The following is a 15,492-nucleotide window of genomic DNA, read 5'->3' on the forward strand; positions in this document are numbered from 1 at the left end:
ATGTTACTTTAAAAAAAAAAAAAGTGGCAGAGATCCGGTGAAAAAACGCATTTAGGTTATACTTCAAGACAGAGAATCTGTGATTCTGAAGTACAGTGTCCACACCGGTGCGGTGACTGACAGCCACACATACTCAAAAAATGCCGCGCCGATGCACGACCCACGCAAAGATGATAATTCAACAAATAACTGCAATTGCAGGTTTCAAACAGAGATGGCGACAAAGAGGCAAAACTTACGGACTGCAGCTTTAAATGGAGCATTATGCAAACAACATGCCTCTAATAGTACAGTATATTGACAATAAATGGGCAGTAAAAAAAGCTTTTTTTGTAAACCACTTTTGAAGAAAAAAATGTATATGTAGTGTGAAGTCTAATGTTAAAGAAAATATAAGGGGTCACTAACTGTCACTAATGTTTTTTGAAAATTTTTACTGAAATGGTGTGGCATTGAAAGAATTAAAAATATAGGGGTGTCGCACCAAAGGACAACAAAACTTTACACTTTTATAGTGGTTCCAAAAGTTAAATATTTGAACAATTCTGAGACAAAAACTTGTGATGTGCTCATGTCATGGGCTTCAGTAACATGATCTTGAATGGGGTCCTTCAACTAGTTAAACTTGTCAGAGGAATTGCCCGATTTAAAATCAGGATATGGTGTCACACCGGAGGACATGGTTTTCAGGGGAAACAAATTTCTCCTACGGTTTTAGAAATATATGGATGAAAAAAAATGTAATTTACTAAAATAGACACTTGTAAAATTATGCATGAGGTATTTATTAACATGTGTATGCTTTTCTTTTTAATTTATAAAAGTAGTAATTTATTGAACCATGCTTGAGACAGTCACACTGTAGAAACATTTGGAGATTTGACTGTTTTTATCAATAGGTCCATGTATGACAAAGAAATGTTTAACCATTTACTGCATTCTAAATGATGAATCTTGTGTGATAGTGAAAATGCCATGTCACGTCAACAACCCATATAGAGATTTTGGGTACTATGCTGTAGTTTTTTTGCACCATATATAATACTTTTCTTTCAGGCCAAAGAACTTTACCAATCTTACAAGAGCTCAATTTCTTTAAACAGATTCCATTTTTCCAACATGGCATTTCTCATGCACTGCTATTCTTCAGTATGCCGTGTCTTTGTCAGCTCTTACCTGTCAGTCTATTGCACTTTTGTCTTTGTTTGTCTTTGCTCAGTTCGGGTAATCATCTGATCATGGATTTTACGTGCTGCTTAAATATCAGTTTTGATTGAACAGTGGAATTTAGTCAATGATGTGCCAAGATCTATTAAAAAAAACATGAAAAAGAGGGGACAAAATCATACACGCATTGACTTGAATACATTTAGGACTACTGAAAAAATGTTAAATACTGAATTAAAGGTTTATCGACAATCGATGTGTTCCAATTCAGAGGTCGAATGCGTCACAGTGGTCGGACACATTTGTGGTCAACAAATACATCCTTCGTTCCTATGCCACAAAGGATAGAGTAAGTGGATTTTTTTCAGCCTAGCCTATCCCGAGTTTCATAGCACACCAGTAAACAATCTTCTATAGGCTAAACCGTCCCATTTAACAATGCTCGGTCTGTCCTTCGGACAGGGCCGAAGTGCTATTTGGACAGGGCCTTAGTTGTGTTGATATAGCAGGTGTCTTATAATGACACCTAGTGGTGTAAATGCAGCACCACAGCAAAAGTTAAATTACTGTCAAATTACTCACAGTCCGTTTATATAGTACAAGAGTGAAAGTGGCCAGTAACAGAGATAAAGTGGTTAGTATTTAGCTGATCATTGATTTCAAAATGTCTTATAATGATGACTGGCTCTATTTGAATAATAAAACAGTGAATCCCTACCAGGGAGCTAGTGAATTAAATGGAAAGCGAATTATTAATTATACCATAAAAAATATGTAAAATAAAAACTATCAAATAAAACAGAGGACCATGCTCATGCAAATGTGTTGGGCGGGGGGGATTTTCAAAAGTAACATCCATTTATTTATGTAAAAAAAAATTAATTATGGAAAAATTGTGGTTACAAGGATTGTATTTGAGTAACTATAAGGTTTTGACTGAAAATTTCAGGTATACAAATGCTTGCTTTTTCTAGCAGTGGTTTGTGAGAATGTGTATGTTGTTTTTAAACACCTAGTTCAAAACAGTCTTCGAGGTAAAATAATTATTTATGAATTCTGAAATCTCTCCCTGCATATTTTACTAAAAAAGACAAGTTGTTTTACTAACAACTTGCCCCACATATATATTGTGACAAAAACATATGAAACAGAATAAATATAAGTCGTTTTTACTTTGGCTACTTTTGTGTTCAACTCCATATATATATAAAAAAAAACGTAGTTTGATAAGTGTTGTCTCGTGGTTAGAGTACAAATGAATCGCATCATTTCACTCGTTGAGTGAGAGTGGACATCTGCTTCTGTCTAACGTTACTCTAATAATAACAACAACATCTATCCATCTTCAGAGAAGAAGCGCCAAAATGCTCTTAACATAAAACCTCTTTACCGCAGGCTTAAACTATCACGTCGTTTTTAAATGGGAAGGCAAAAAAATCTCCATGAAACGAGGAAACGAACCACCAGGAAAAAATCCCATTCGCGCATGCGCAGAAAAGCTCCACCTCGCGGACACCGGCCTTGCTGCTCGCGCCGGAGAAAACAAACTGCGTGGATGCGCTCGCTCTCGAAGCATGCGACTTCTAGCACTCTCCATGCATCTGGACTGGCTTTCTTTGGTGTCGGAGTACGTTTATCAGCAATAAAGGTAAACGGCGCTGTGTTTATATACACTGCACAATAATGAGCAGCTGCTCTGGTCGTTTATTTGATGTAATTGTACATTTTAGAATTTGTATCTGGTGGTGATGCTGTTCTGTTCAAAAGAAACTTGCCTCCATGCATGTGTTCTCCTGTTTGATGCTAACGGGACACATATCATTGATTTTGTCAAATAGTGTATTAATTAAAATTGTCGGCAGTTACAGACATGGTGTTTAAGTAGATCGGGTTAAATGCACCTTTAGGGCTTCTTAAATGGCTGAGAGACTTTTGTTCGACTTATACTTACGGTAGTCCCATGCAGCAAGGAGTAGGCCGAGCGGAGGCCGCTGAGCGTCAGGGGTTGAGTGACAGACGCGCGGCCCAATCAGAACGCTGGAGTCCGCGTCAGTCGGGGCTCTGAACCAATCAAACGGGTTGCTGTTGTTGCGCATCATTCTCGGCAGTTGAACAATGTAACATCAAAATAGCCATTTAAAATGCCGCGGTAATTACTTAAACTTTATTTTGGGGGCGTGACTCGTTTTTGTGATATGCAGATCATATCGCAGAGCATTTTCTGTTTACCTGCCGTCTTATTCTGCACACAGCGTCAAGTTCTCAGGCAACGTTGCACCCACGTTTTCCTCGCATGAGAAGTAGAGGAAGAGTCAAATGCCTGTATTCTCTTATATCTGCGTTTCTGTTTGCCTCTTTCTACCATATAAACGTGCATCTTAAGTCTCTGTCGTTTGATGTACTGATTGCGACTTATGACAGGCGTGTAAAGATGAGCCGCCGCGTGCCTGACAATGTAAACAACGAGGAGGAAACGTTTTGCGCGCCATATGCGTCACGCGGCGCTCGAGCGCCTGTCGATGTGACTGACCGTTAACCGGGACCGCTGAGGAGTTTGTGAATGCTCTGATTTAACCTAATGTGCCGGTTTCCCGCGATTATGACGTATTGAAAATGTATGCACCCTGTAGGAACGTGTCGGTCCACGAGGACGGACACGAGCCCGGCGGGTGCGCGCGCAGCGCTGGCTGGTTGGATAAGCACGAGAGTCAGTTATGAAACTTATCCGACGCCTTCAATGACGCGCTTTCATGTGATGATGATGATGAAGGCTTCTTTGATAAACATCGCTGGTTTTCAGTGTGAATGATGACATGCTTTCCTATTTGATTTAATAAGGTGATAACAATGCATTAGGGTATATGGTGCTCCCAAGTTTCCTTTCCTTTTTCCACTCTTCATACTGGCAAAATTATATCATTTATATTTTAATGTTTTGCCCTAGACTCTTCCAGTCTTGGAAAAGTGCTTAAAGGGACACCCACAACTGGCATAATTTACCCTCCCTCATATTGTTCCGTAATGCATTTTAATGATTCTAAAATACACATTTAAGGCACAATATGTACGATTTTCGGATTAAAATATCCAATCCAATGCTCTCCATTGACTTTGCATTGTGTGAGGCTGCCTCCTTGTCATTTCGGACTTATAACAAAAAATAGAACAATGTCTAAAAGCGGATATGTGACAAGGTGTACAGCAAACAAGCTAAAAAACTCAGAAATACGTTTTTATGAGCTGTCGACCCAAAAAAACGAGAGTTTAATGAGACAGAAGTGGACAAAGGCAGTAAAACGTGAGGCTTCAGCAGGAAGAATGGGTAAATTTTGGGATCCTGACACTCAGTATGCGTATGTGTGCAGTAAATATGTTGTCACTGTTAAGTCAAATATCCAAATGTCAGGTTTATATATTATATTTCCTGTCGCTGATTACGTTCCCCTGTATTGGGTGTGGCTCTCAGTGTAATAAAACGTGTCACGCTCTGTCTCAATCGCCTGTATCCACTTTTTTTGTCCTTAAATGCTCGTTTTTTTTGGATCAATAGCTTATAAAAACTTCTGGGTTTTTGGTTGTGGGTTTTGTTTAGCTTGTTTGCTGTACACCTTGTCACATATCAGCTTTTAGACATTGTTCTGTTTTTTGTTATAAGTCCGAAATGACAAGGAGGCCGCTTCACGCAATGCAAAGTCAATGGAGAGCGTTGGATTGTTTTCCCCCCCGGTGGGCGTGATCTTCAGATTATGACGCGTGTCGCTCTGTTTCTATAGTAGAGACAGACGTGAGGGTTTAGGGTCGAGCGAACACAGAGAAGCATTATAACATAACTCTCAACACACTCAAATGTATCTTATACGATAAAACAGCTCTGCGTTACGCCACATACGCATGAGCGGAAGAAGCGGGAGTGTCGTCTGTGGAATAATAAAAGCTCTGCGATTTAGGAAAATGTTAATGGCTGTAAATTGAATGTGATGTTTTTTTCCGGTGGTAGGAACTATAATAATGAATGTCCAGTAGACTGCACATCTGATCTGGTATTATTCTTAGAGATATTTATTTTGCGTTACAAGATAATCACAGCACAAGCATGTCCTCTTGTGGGTTATCAGACACATATTAATCAAAATAAACAATATGCAGGGGTGTTTTTTTTGTACTTCAATTAGTAGTGAGTAATGTTGTTGAACAACAAGTGTGTAATTACTTTATTGAGCTGCTAATACAGTATTCTTTTTTTAATTCTAATTACAGGGGTTAGACAATGAAACTGAAACGCATGGTTTTAGACCACAATCATTTATTAGTATGGTGGAGGGCCTCCTTTTGCAGTCAAACACACAGCATGAATTCATCTTGGGAATGACAGATACAAGTCCTTCACACTCTGCTCTTACTGATGGAATGTGAAATCAGTGAAGATTGGCCACTAGGCCGCGCTTATTTTGGCACGAAATCTCCAACAACTATAATTGCCAGTGTTTCAGTTTCATTGCTCAATCCCTGTATGTCAACATCCAATATGACTAATGTTGGCCCCTTAGTTTAAAAATATGTCCAAGTACGTTTATTTTTTATTATAACTTTAAAAAGTAAGTAACCTGGTTGCCTTAATTTTGAGTTCATTGAAATTAAAAGTTTGAGTTAATACTATGAAGGAAATTGGTTTAAAAAATAGAACCTCAAAATATTATTGTAGGCTATCTGAACCACATAAATGAAAAAAAATGTGATAAATCATGAAAATAGCACAATGTGGCATGTTTCACTGCATTATTACAAATAAAACACACAATTACGCAATGTGCACACAAAATCTTTTAATAATATTTGAATAAATTTTGATTCTCAAATGTTCATTGTATTAACTCAAATTTTTAATTTCAATGAACTCAATTTTGAGGCAACCAGGTAACTTGCTTTTAAAATATTTTTTTTGCAGTGTACTTGTCAAAATGTGGGATCATATAAAAATTACACAACGAAGATAACAATAAATAATGTCTAGTATACTTGATGCTGTGTACTTAAATATCTCTTTTAACTGCTCTCTCTAATTCTGCATGATCTATTTCTCCTCTTCTGTGGCCAGTTGTCTGTGTTCTGGTTTGTTTATGACATGTTGTAATGTAGTCTCTCGATGATGTAGTGATGAGCTCTTCGATGTACGGTCTGTAATTGGTTAGACCCATTATTAGGAGTTCTGTGCATAATGACTGTTTACGATGTCGATGCTGCTGTTTATTGTGTGGTGTGAGGTTAAATTTACAAGATTTACTCCGTGGAAGGCTACACACGATATTGAAGAAAAATGTGATATGCAATAACTCGTTAAATGATGTGATCTTCGATATACGATACGATAATGCTTTGTATAAAATGAATGTAAATTATATTTAAAAGCTGAAAATGATATAACCAACATACATGTTTCACATTCTTTTTTTAAGAGAAAGCATCCCTAAAACTTCTGAAAGTGAACAGCAGTGTTTACTGTCTGTAGCATTAGCTACATAAAAAAAGTGTAATTTTTCTGTCAGTGTAAACCAAGGGCTAGTGCTGGCCGGTATGACCAAAAAATGTAAATCATGTTTTTTTCTAAATTATACCGGTTTTCCCCCCTATGCATGACTGGGTGTTAACCACATTTTCTACTGATTGAGAGAGGAGATACTGCAGTAGATTGACTAGAATGCCCTGTTTTACTGTCATGACGAGTTAATATTGTAGAAAAATTCCACAATAGAGTTAATACAGGTTTGCAAAGCCCCACAAAATGATGCTTTGGAGAGACAACAAATAAAACACAGACCTGCAACACACTCACTACAGACACATTAATATTAAAATATGACCACGGAGAGAAAAAAACTGAGTTGATGGTAGTGCTGGGCGGTATACCGGTTCATACCGAATACCGGTATTTATTTATTTTATGATATGAATTTTGATGATACCGTTATACCGGTATGTCGCTTAAACAACGTTCGGAACGTGGCGCAGCGCGTCATTGTTTGAGAGGGGACCCATTTCATTGATGCACAATGAAGCAGTAAGGAGCAGTCAGAGCACAGCTGAGATCGCATTAACAGCACCGCCTATGGCTGAATCCTACACTCTCATTCATTATTCCTCATGTTATCACTTTATTTGAAGGAGTGAATGAAAACGTGCGTGAAGTCGGACAGGCAATGTGTGTACATCGGCTGTACACTCGTTATTGCGGTGCAACGGGATAGAATGAGTGCACTAAATAACGTCCACTAGGGTTTCGGACACCACTAAAAAGCGCTGTCCCCTCCAAATAATGCTATATTTGAGGTTATGGGGGGCGATTTCGGATTCAACCCTTGATTATAGTGGGGAATTCGAACTACACGCGGCGCGCGAGAGAGAGCGGTTTCTGCGCGGAGCGCCGCTATGGGATTAACAACGCTCACCACATGGATCATATAGCACATGTAGACCGGAGCGAGCGCGTTTACATTTTTTATGGACATATTTCATACTCTAGTGCTCTAGACATGAACCAGAAGCGTGTGCGCGCGCATATTTCATCACGTCTTATTAAAATGAAATGTATGCACTGATTACACTGATACAACCGTATGTCTGATCACGAACGCGCTGCACACGATGGGTTATTCTGCTACACAAAAGACAATGATGTAAATTAAAGGGGTGGTAAACCACGATTTCACTATTCTAACTTTAGCTAACGTGTAATGTTGCTGCTTGAGCATAAACAACATCTGCAAAGTTACAACGTTCAAAGTTTAAAGCAAAGGGAGATATTTGCTTTTAAAGAAATCAGTTTCTAAGAACTACAGCAAACGGCCAGTAGGCGACTACACACATTCCTCCAGGGTTGGTGACATCAACAGGCTCAATATTTACATAAACCCCTCCTCCGGGGAGGGGGGGGGGTGAGGCCATTTTGTATCGCGGCGCTGTTGTGGTATAGTTAGGCTGGAGTGTTGTTGCCGCGATGCCAAGGAAACGCTGTTATTTCCATCCGGATTGCAGGTCTGGGGTACTTGCTCTGTTCAGCCTTCCTTGGGACGGGGGTGCGTTGCAGAGCGTTTAACATACAGCATGTTATATGCACGTGTGTTTGAGTCAGCGGGGAATCAGGCGCGCGCAGCACATCTAACAGAGGAAAACATCCACCGTCTTCGCGATTTCAATGCCAGATTTGCACAACGTCAGCTGCGTGAAAAAAACACTGCCGGTGCGTGGATGCACGACGCGCGCGCTGCACATTTCACGGAGGACAACACAAACTTCCACAAACTTCGCGAGTTCAATGCAGGATATGCACAACGGCTTGTCCTGAAAGCTGGATTTACAAACAGAAGCTGTTTACGGGCCACAACCTGTAAGTCTGATTTATTTTTCATCGATGTGTTTTCCTGTAATAGGTTGTAGCAAGGAAGTAAACAGATGACAACGCTGTTCTGCAAACCAGTCTGTTAAATGCTCATTCATACTTAACGTTAACCGACGAACACCTAACGTTACAAACACTAACGTTAAAATCTCAACAGCGAACTTGGCATTAGTGTAAATGATTCTTTGATTAGAGCTTTTATGTATTGTTTATCTACAGGCTTGCTAAACATGGTTCTGTGTGTGATTTGGCTAACTTACTAGTTAAAGCCAGTGCTTAGTGTTCGTTTTGGGTTAGTTCTTGCGACAGATATTTGGCTATAATCGTTCTAAAAATACAAAAGTTAAAGTGCCATTCAGTAGCGATCATTATAGATCCGCAGTCTTTACACTTGAGGACTGAACAGGTTCTGCTCGATCATCTTCACTAAAATGTTCTGGGTCTGATTCGTGCACTAGGCGGTTAGCGAATCACAACACACTGGGCCAGCTAACCAATCTGAGCTCACTGCGTATTTTTTAGGGACTGGCTTCATACAACCCGGAAAGCATCAGACCGTTTTACAAGGAGGGACAGAGCAGTGTAGAATAAAGGTCAAATATATGAAAAATAAGGCAATTTTTTTTTTTAACGAAGCATGAACACATGTTACAGTGCACCCCACAAACACAGTCAAGCCTTCAAAAGAATGTGTTTTACCACCCCTTTAATAAATAAACTGACAATTCAAAGAAGAAAGGGGAAAAAATACCGTCATATACCGTGAAACCGATATAATTTAGAAAAATACCGTGATATACATTTTTGGTCATACCGCCCAGCACTAGTTGATGGCACCTTAAAGCAGCACTAGGTAACTTTTCAACCTTTATAATATATTTTCAAACCTCTTGTGATGATACATCGACTTACAATAGGTTGAATGACACGTCTGCCATAGCCTGACGGGGTCTGTATCGTTTTTAATCGTACTTAACCCGAGAACAAGAACCCGAGAACAAAAAGAGCTACAAAATTCGACTGCTTTACAGCATATACGTCACTTCCACCACCACCCCCACTTCCTTAAATTCGGCCGTGCAACCCCAACTATCATTTGTTTGCTGAATGTTATAGTCATGGCCGAAGCAGCACAGAAAAATAAGAAAGCAAAGGTTTTGTCGGAGGAAAGCAAAAAGAGGAAACGAGAAAGTGATCGGATTAAAGGCAGGACGAGGATCAACATTGGGCCAGCGTTTGCTCGTTGGCGTGAGCTGGAGGAGGAGGGGCTACATTCTTGCAAGTAAATACATAAGACGTACAAAATCATATTTTAGGATACCTAACATGTCTGTGATTATTTGTTTATTTGTCTTGCCTCAAGCTATAATGCAAATCGATTTTTCAAATTTGCAGATTCATCTATGGTAGCTTGAAATTATAATATTGATGATGTATGGTTATTACCTACCACTCAAACATTGAATTGAAGTATCATATAGATTCTGTAAAACGGTAACCAATAGACTAGGCTACTATAATGACGCTGGCTTGTAAACGTGAGCATCGCGATCATTTGGCGTTTGAAAAAAATAAAACCCATGAAATGATATTCATATGACATGCTGAAACATATGCCACTGTACCTGGGATGAAGACATTTCACACGCGATGCAAGCAGATCCATCTATGAGCAGAACACCTGCATGTGAACTCCGGCAGTGTTCAGGGCTATCATGGTTGTCATGTCAATAAATGCACGTGCGATGCATCCCCTGATGTAGAATGACAGTTTACGACAGTAGTAGAGGACAATACTGTTTCCCAACTGTAGGGGGACCCCGAGAGCAAAAACTACCTAGTGCTGCTTTAAGCATTTAAAAAATCTAACCCTATTTGACAACAAACTGCCAAAACGAGGGAGAAACGCTGAGGAACATTTAAGAGGTCTAAGAATATTTTCAATACATGTAAGAGCACTACAGTCTCTGAACAAATGACACGCCACAGAAAGAATAAAGCAGTTACCTTTTTGCCCGTTCTTCTTTGAATTGTCAGTCTATTAACTTGCATCATTGTCTTCGGTGTATCAGAATAATCCATCGTGTTATTACTTGTGATCTGACGTACGGCTACGGTTGTAGTATCAGTGTCCTTGTTTGCATATATTTAATTTGAATATGTGCGCACACACGCTGCTGGTTCATGTTTAGAGCACTAGCGTATATGAAATATGTCCATAAAACACTTAAACGCGCTCGCTCCGGTCTATATCTGTGCTATATGATCCATGTGGTGAGCGTTGTTAATCTCATCACGGTGCTCCGTGCAGAAACCGCTCTCTTGCGCGCCGCGTGGTGTTTGAATTCTGTTTGAACAGCCATTTGTAGTGGTGTCCAAAACCATAGTGGACGTTATGAGTGCACTCATTAAATCCCACACGAGTGTACAGCCGATGTACACAAAACGGCTGTCTGACTTCACTCACTTGTTTTCATTCACTCCTTCAAGTGAACTGTATTAGTGGATAAGGTAGGGAATAGTGAATGAGGGTTTAGGGGGCGATTTCGGACTTACCATAGGCTGTAATGCGATCAGGATCTCAACTGTGTCCGCTCACTACAGTGCTACAGTGAAACGGGACCCCTCTCAAACAGTGTTGCGCTGCGCCGCGTTCTGAATGTTGTTTAAGCTGTATAATCAAAATTCATATAACAAAAATAAACACCGGTATTTGGTATGAACCAGTATATCGCCCAGCACTAGCAAGGGCTTTAGGGTTTCAGGTAGGCCTACATTAGGTTTATTTAACAGAAATTGAATAATCAAATGTAAAAATAAAACACTTAGTCCTCACTGTATTAATTAAAAATACACTGATTCTTATTAAAGCTACAAAAGTTATTCAGTCAAAAGCAGTGAGTGATTTTTTGATTGTTTGATTAACATCAAGAGCACAAGTAGGTTTATTAAGCTGCTGTCACTTTAAGAACTGCACGAATCTAATGTAATGTTACGTGCGCTCTTTCTTTGTCTACTGTTAATGAAATATTATAAATATTAATGTTAAAAAATGAAAATTCTGTCATTAATTCCTCACCCTCATGTCATTCCAAATCCGTAAGTCCTTCGTTCATCTTCAGAACACAAATGAAGATATTTTTGATTAATTCCGAGAGCTCTCTGACCCCTCCCATATACACTACAACGTAATTACCACTTTTCAGGGTCTAGGAAGGTAAGAAACACATTGTTAAAATAGTCCATGTGACTCCAGTTGTATGAAGCGACAATAATAGTTTTTGTGCTCAAAAATAACAACGTTATTCAACAATCTCCTGTCATCCAGCCATCTCTTCCCTTCCTCTTTTAATTCTCATCCTTATCACCAAAAATGTATTTTAGGTGGACAGATCAATAGAGTACAAAGAACACCAAACAGCATGCACAACAAAACAAACCTGTGGAAATGTATTTTCTGTTAAAGGGTTAGTTCACCCAAAAAGGAAAATTCTGTCATTAATTCCTCACCCTCATGTCATTACAAACCCGTAAGACTTCAGATCTTCAGAACACAAATTAAGATTAAGTTTTTGATGAAATTTGAGAGCTCTGACCCCCTCCATAGACAGCAATTTAATGAACACTTTCAAGGTCCAGAAAGGCAGTAAAAATATTGTTAAAATAGTCCCGTGACTACAGTGGTTCAACTTTAATTTTATGAAGAAAAAACGAGAATACTTTTTGTATGCAAAAACAAACAAAAATAAGCCATTAAGTGGCTTCGAATTAAAGGGATAGTTCACCCAAAAATGAAAATTAGCCCATAATTTACTCACCCTCAAATCATCCTAGGTGTGTATGACATTCTTCTTTCAGACGAATAAAATCGGAGTTATATTACAAAAGTCCAGGCTAATCCAAGCATTAGAATTTGATTCATAGTTGCTCTGTTTTTGAAGTCCATAAAAAGTGCATCTGCCCATCATATAACTGCTCCACGCGGCTCTGGGGTGTTAAAGGCCTTCTGACGCGAATCGCCGCAATTGTGTAAGAAAAATATTAATATTTAAAACTTTATCAAGTAGTTCCAGCCGATGGATTTCCTTGGAAAAGTGTTGAATGTTGACAGTGAAACTCAAGATGCGTATGGGACGTCATGACGAGCGGACCTGGTGGCGTTAGTCTTTCGATCGGCAGGGGAACTTTCAACAATTTTTCCATAAATTGAACAGGGAAGGCGTCGGCCGAAAGTTTACTTGATAAAGTTTTAAATATGTATATTCTTCTTACACAAACGCATCGATTCGCGTCAGAAGGCCTTTAACACCCCAGAGCCGCGTGGAGCAGTTATATGATGGACAGATGCACTTTTTATGGACTTCAGAAACAGAGCAACTATGAATCAAATTCTAATGTTTGGATTAGCCTGGACTTTTGTAAAATAACTCCAATTTTATTCGTCTGAAAGAAGAATGTCATATACCGCTAGGATGACTTGAGGGTGAGTAAATTAAGGGCTAATTTTCATTTTTGGGTGAACTATCCCTTTAAGTTAGCTAGATATGCGCAGATTTTGCTTGCACAAACTTCCCCAGCAAAGTGAGTAAACATAACAAGTAAGTAACCCGCCAAATTGGCTTGTGATTTGACAGCGTTACCCGCCACAGTTGATTTTTACCCGCATTTGTTGGGTTGGCAGGTGTTAATTTCAAACCCTGCAAATGTATAAAAAACTGTGCTTTGTAGAAACATACATTTATTCTTATAAAATTGATTCAGTCTAGAGCAGTGAGAGATTTTCTCACTCTTTTTGTTGTTGTTTGATTAGCATTAATAACAACAGCAGGAAATGCTGTCCCTTTAAGACCCACTGCACGGATCCATTATAATCGTGCGTTTTCTCTCTCAACTGTTAATGTTAAATGACTCTTTACTTGCTAATACATGTTCATTTTGACACAGGTATGTGTATTTAAATGTTCAAGCCCAGTTAGGCGGCAAACATCCCTTGTTTTTAATCCACAATGCTTAAAAGCGCATGCAAATGATAAGCTTTTGTGACCGCGCCACAAAGCAATATCACATGAATGTAACCGAAGTTCTGATTTCTACCGGTTAATCGTGTCTACTGGTATATCGTCCACCCCTAATTTGAACCCCATAGGCTGTAGTATGACTGTTCATTTATGAGTACCTTAGTACCCATGACCCATCCGTTATCTTTGAGCTCATGATGTGTTTCTCTGGTTTCATAGGTTGGTGACTGTGTGTGACCAGCATGACAAAGAGCCCTCCTCACAGACGTGGGATCACGTTCGAGGTGGGATCGCAGCTGGAGGCGAGGGACAGTCTGAAGAACTGGTCAGTGTCTCCCCTCTGCTCCCGTTCTTCCATCTGTTCATTCCCTCGGCCTGATTGAAATTCTGATGCTTCTCTTTTGCTGATACCACTAGTTCTATTGCGTACCAAGATTTTGAAAAATTCTACATTTGCCAACCGAACAACTCTGAAAATCAGCATTTTAAGTCATAGTGCACAAGTTTTGTGCTTTACTATTTGAGCTAGGAAGCCAGGGGTTGCCACTAGTGTAAATCACAAACCGAGGACCTCAAACTATAGTATCTTTGTTAATATAATAAGACGTATGTTTTTCTTTTCTGTGACTGTGCACTATTATTTTTATTGTATTTTATTTATCTTATTTCTATGTCTGTATGTAGTTGTTTTGTTGTTGTGAATTTCTCTTCTGTAAAGCACTTTGTAAACTGTTTTAAAAGGTGTTATATAAGCTTTACTTATTAACCGTAAAAGTAAAACTCCCCTCAAACCCAAAACTTTCAGCCTTTAGAAACCCAGATGTAATCGGTCAGTAATGTCAAGTAGGTCATTAAAAGCAAACTCTGTGTGTTCACAGGTATGCAGCTAGCATTGAGAAGATCGACTATGAAGACGAGAAGGTTCTGATCCACTACAGACAGTGGAGTCATCGTTATGATGAATGGTTTGACTGGAGCAGTCCATACCTTAGACCCGTGGAACGCATCCAGCTTAGGAAACAAGGTCTCAATGAACGGCAGAGCGCTCCAGTGAGTACTTCCTGTCAAACTGTGCTGAATCACTCAGGGTCTGCATGGGCAAAGTTACACTCTGACTCATAATGTTGCACGATTATATATAGATGTTTTTCTTCTCAGGGCTTCCATGTCAACCAGAAAGTTCTTGCCAGCTGGTCAGACTGTCGGTACTACCCTGCTAAGATCCTGTCCCGGGACAAAGATGGTGTGTACTCACAACCTTCACAATGTTAATCCTCAGCACATTATCTGACTGGACCAGGTTCAAACGCTATTTTTGTTAGGTTTTTACCAACTGGGAAATGAAAGAGTACTGTATTATATAATTTGGCTCATATTAAATAAAAATAAAAAATAATTTATAAATGTATTTGTTCATTTAATCATTTAAAAATATATATATATATTTTTTTATTTTCTTGAAAGAAATTAAAACTTTTATTGAAAAAGCATGCATTAGATTAGGGCTGGGTTGAAAATCACTTAATTGATTATCATTTTAATGAACTGATTTTGATTCCTAAATCCCATTTATCAATCTTTTATTCTGTGCTGTTTTCACTTGATGCGTGAATAAACATGAAAATTCAGTTTTGCCACCACAGGAATGAATTATATTTTAAAATATATTAAAATAGAAAACAGTTATTTTAAGATGTAATATTACTATTTTTATTGTATTTTTGGTCTTTCAAAAATGTAAAAAAATCTTACCAACAGTACCATATACATATGTATATTGAATTTAGCATAATTAATAGTGATTCTCGTTTCCTCCATTTTACTTTTAACTTACCTTTGCCGTCATCTTAAGCTCACTTTAAGTTAATCTTTAAAAACATGAATGATTTAATAACATATGTAATCCTTGACAAA

General features: G+C 38.7%; 1 protein-coding gene across 4 annotated transcripts in view; it reads left to right on the top strand.

Annotated features, from left to right (window-relative positions):
* The first annotated feature begins 2,642 nt into the window (after positions 1-2,642).
* phf20b (PHD finger protein 20, b) overlaps positions 2,643-15,492 on the top strand; it is a 33,084-nt gene continuing 20,234 nt past the window's right edge. For all 4 annotated transcript variants that reach the window (XM_079801878.1, XM_079801880.1, XM_079801879.1 and 1 more), the window contains exons 1-4: positions 2,643-2,815; positions 13,798-13,903; positions 14,457-14,628; positions 14,737-14,821. In XM_079801878.1, coding sequence (XP_079658004.1) covers positions 13,821-13,903; positions 14,457-14,628; positions 14,737-14,821 — 340 coding nt within the window. In that variant the 5' untranslated portion in view covers positions 2,643-2,815; positions 13,798-13,820. The remainder of the gene's footprint in view (positions 2,816-13,797; positions 13,904-14,456; positions 14,629-14,736; positions 14,822-15,492) is intronic.

This window comes from Gobio gobio, assembly GCF_949357685.1.
Source record: "Gobio gobio genome assembly, chromosome: 21".
In the NCBI taxonomy this organism is placed as follows: Eukaryota; Metazoa; Chordata; class Actinopteri; order Cypriniformes; family Gobionidae; genus Gobio; species Gobio gobio.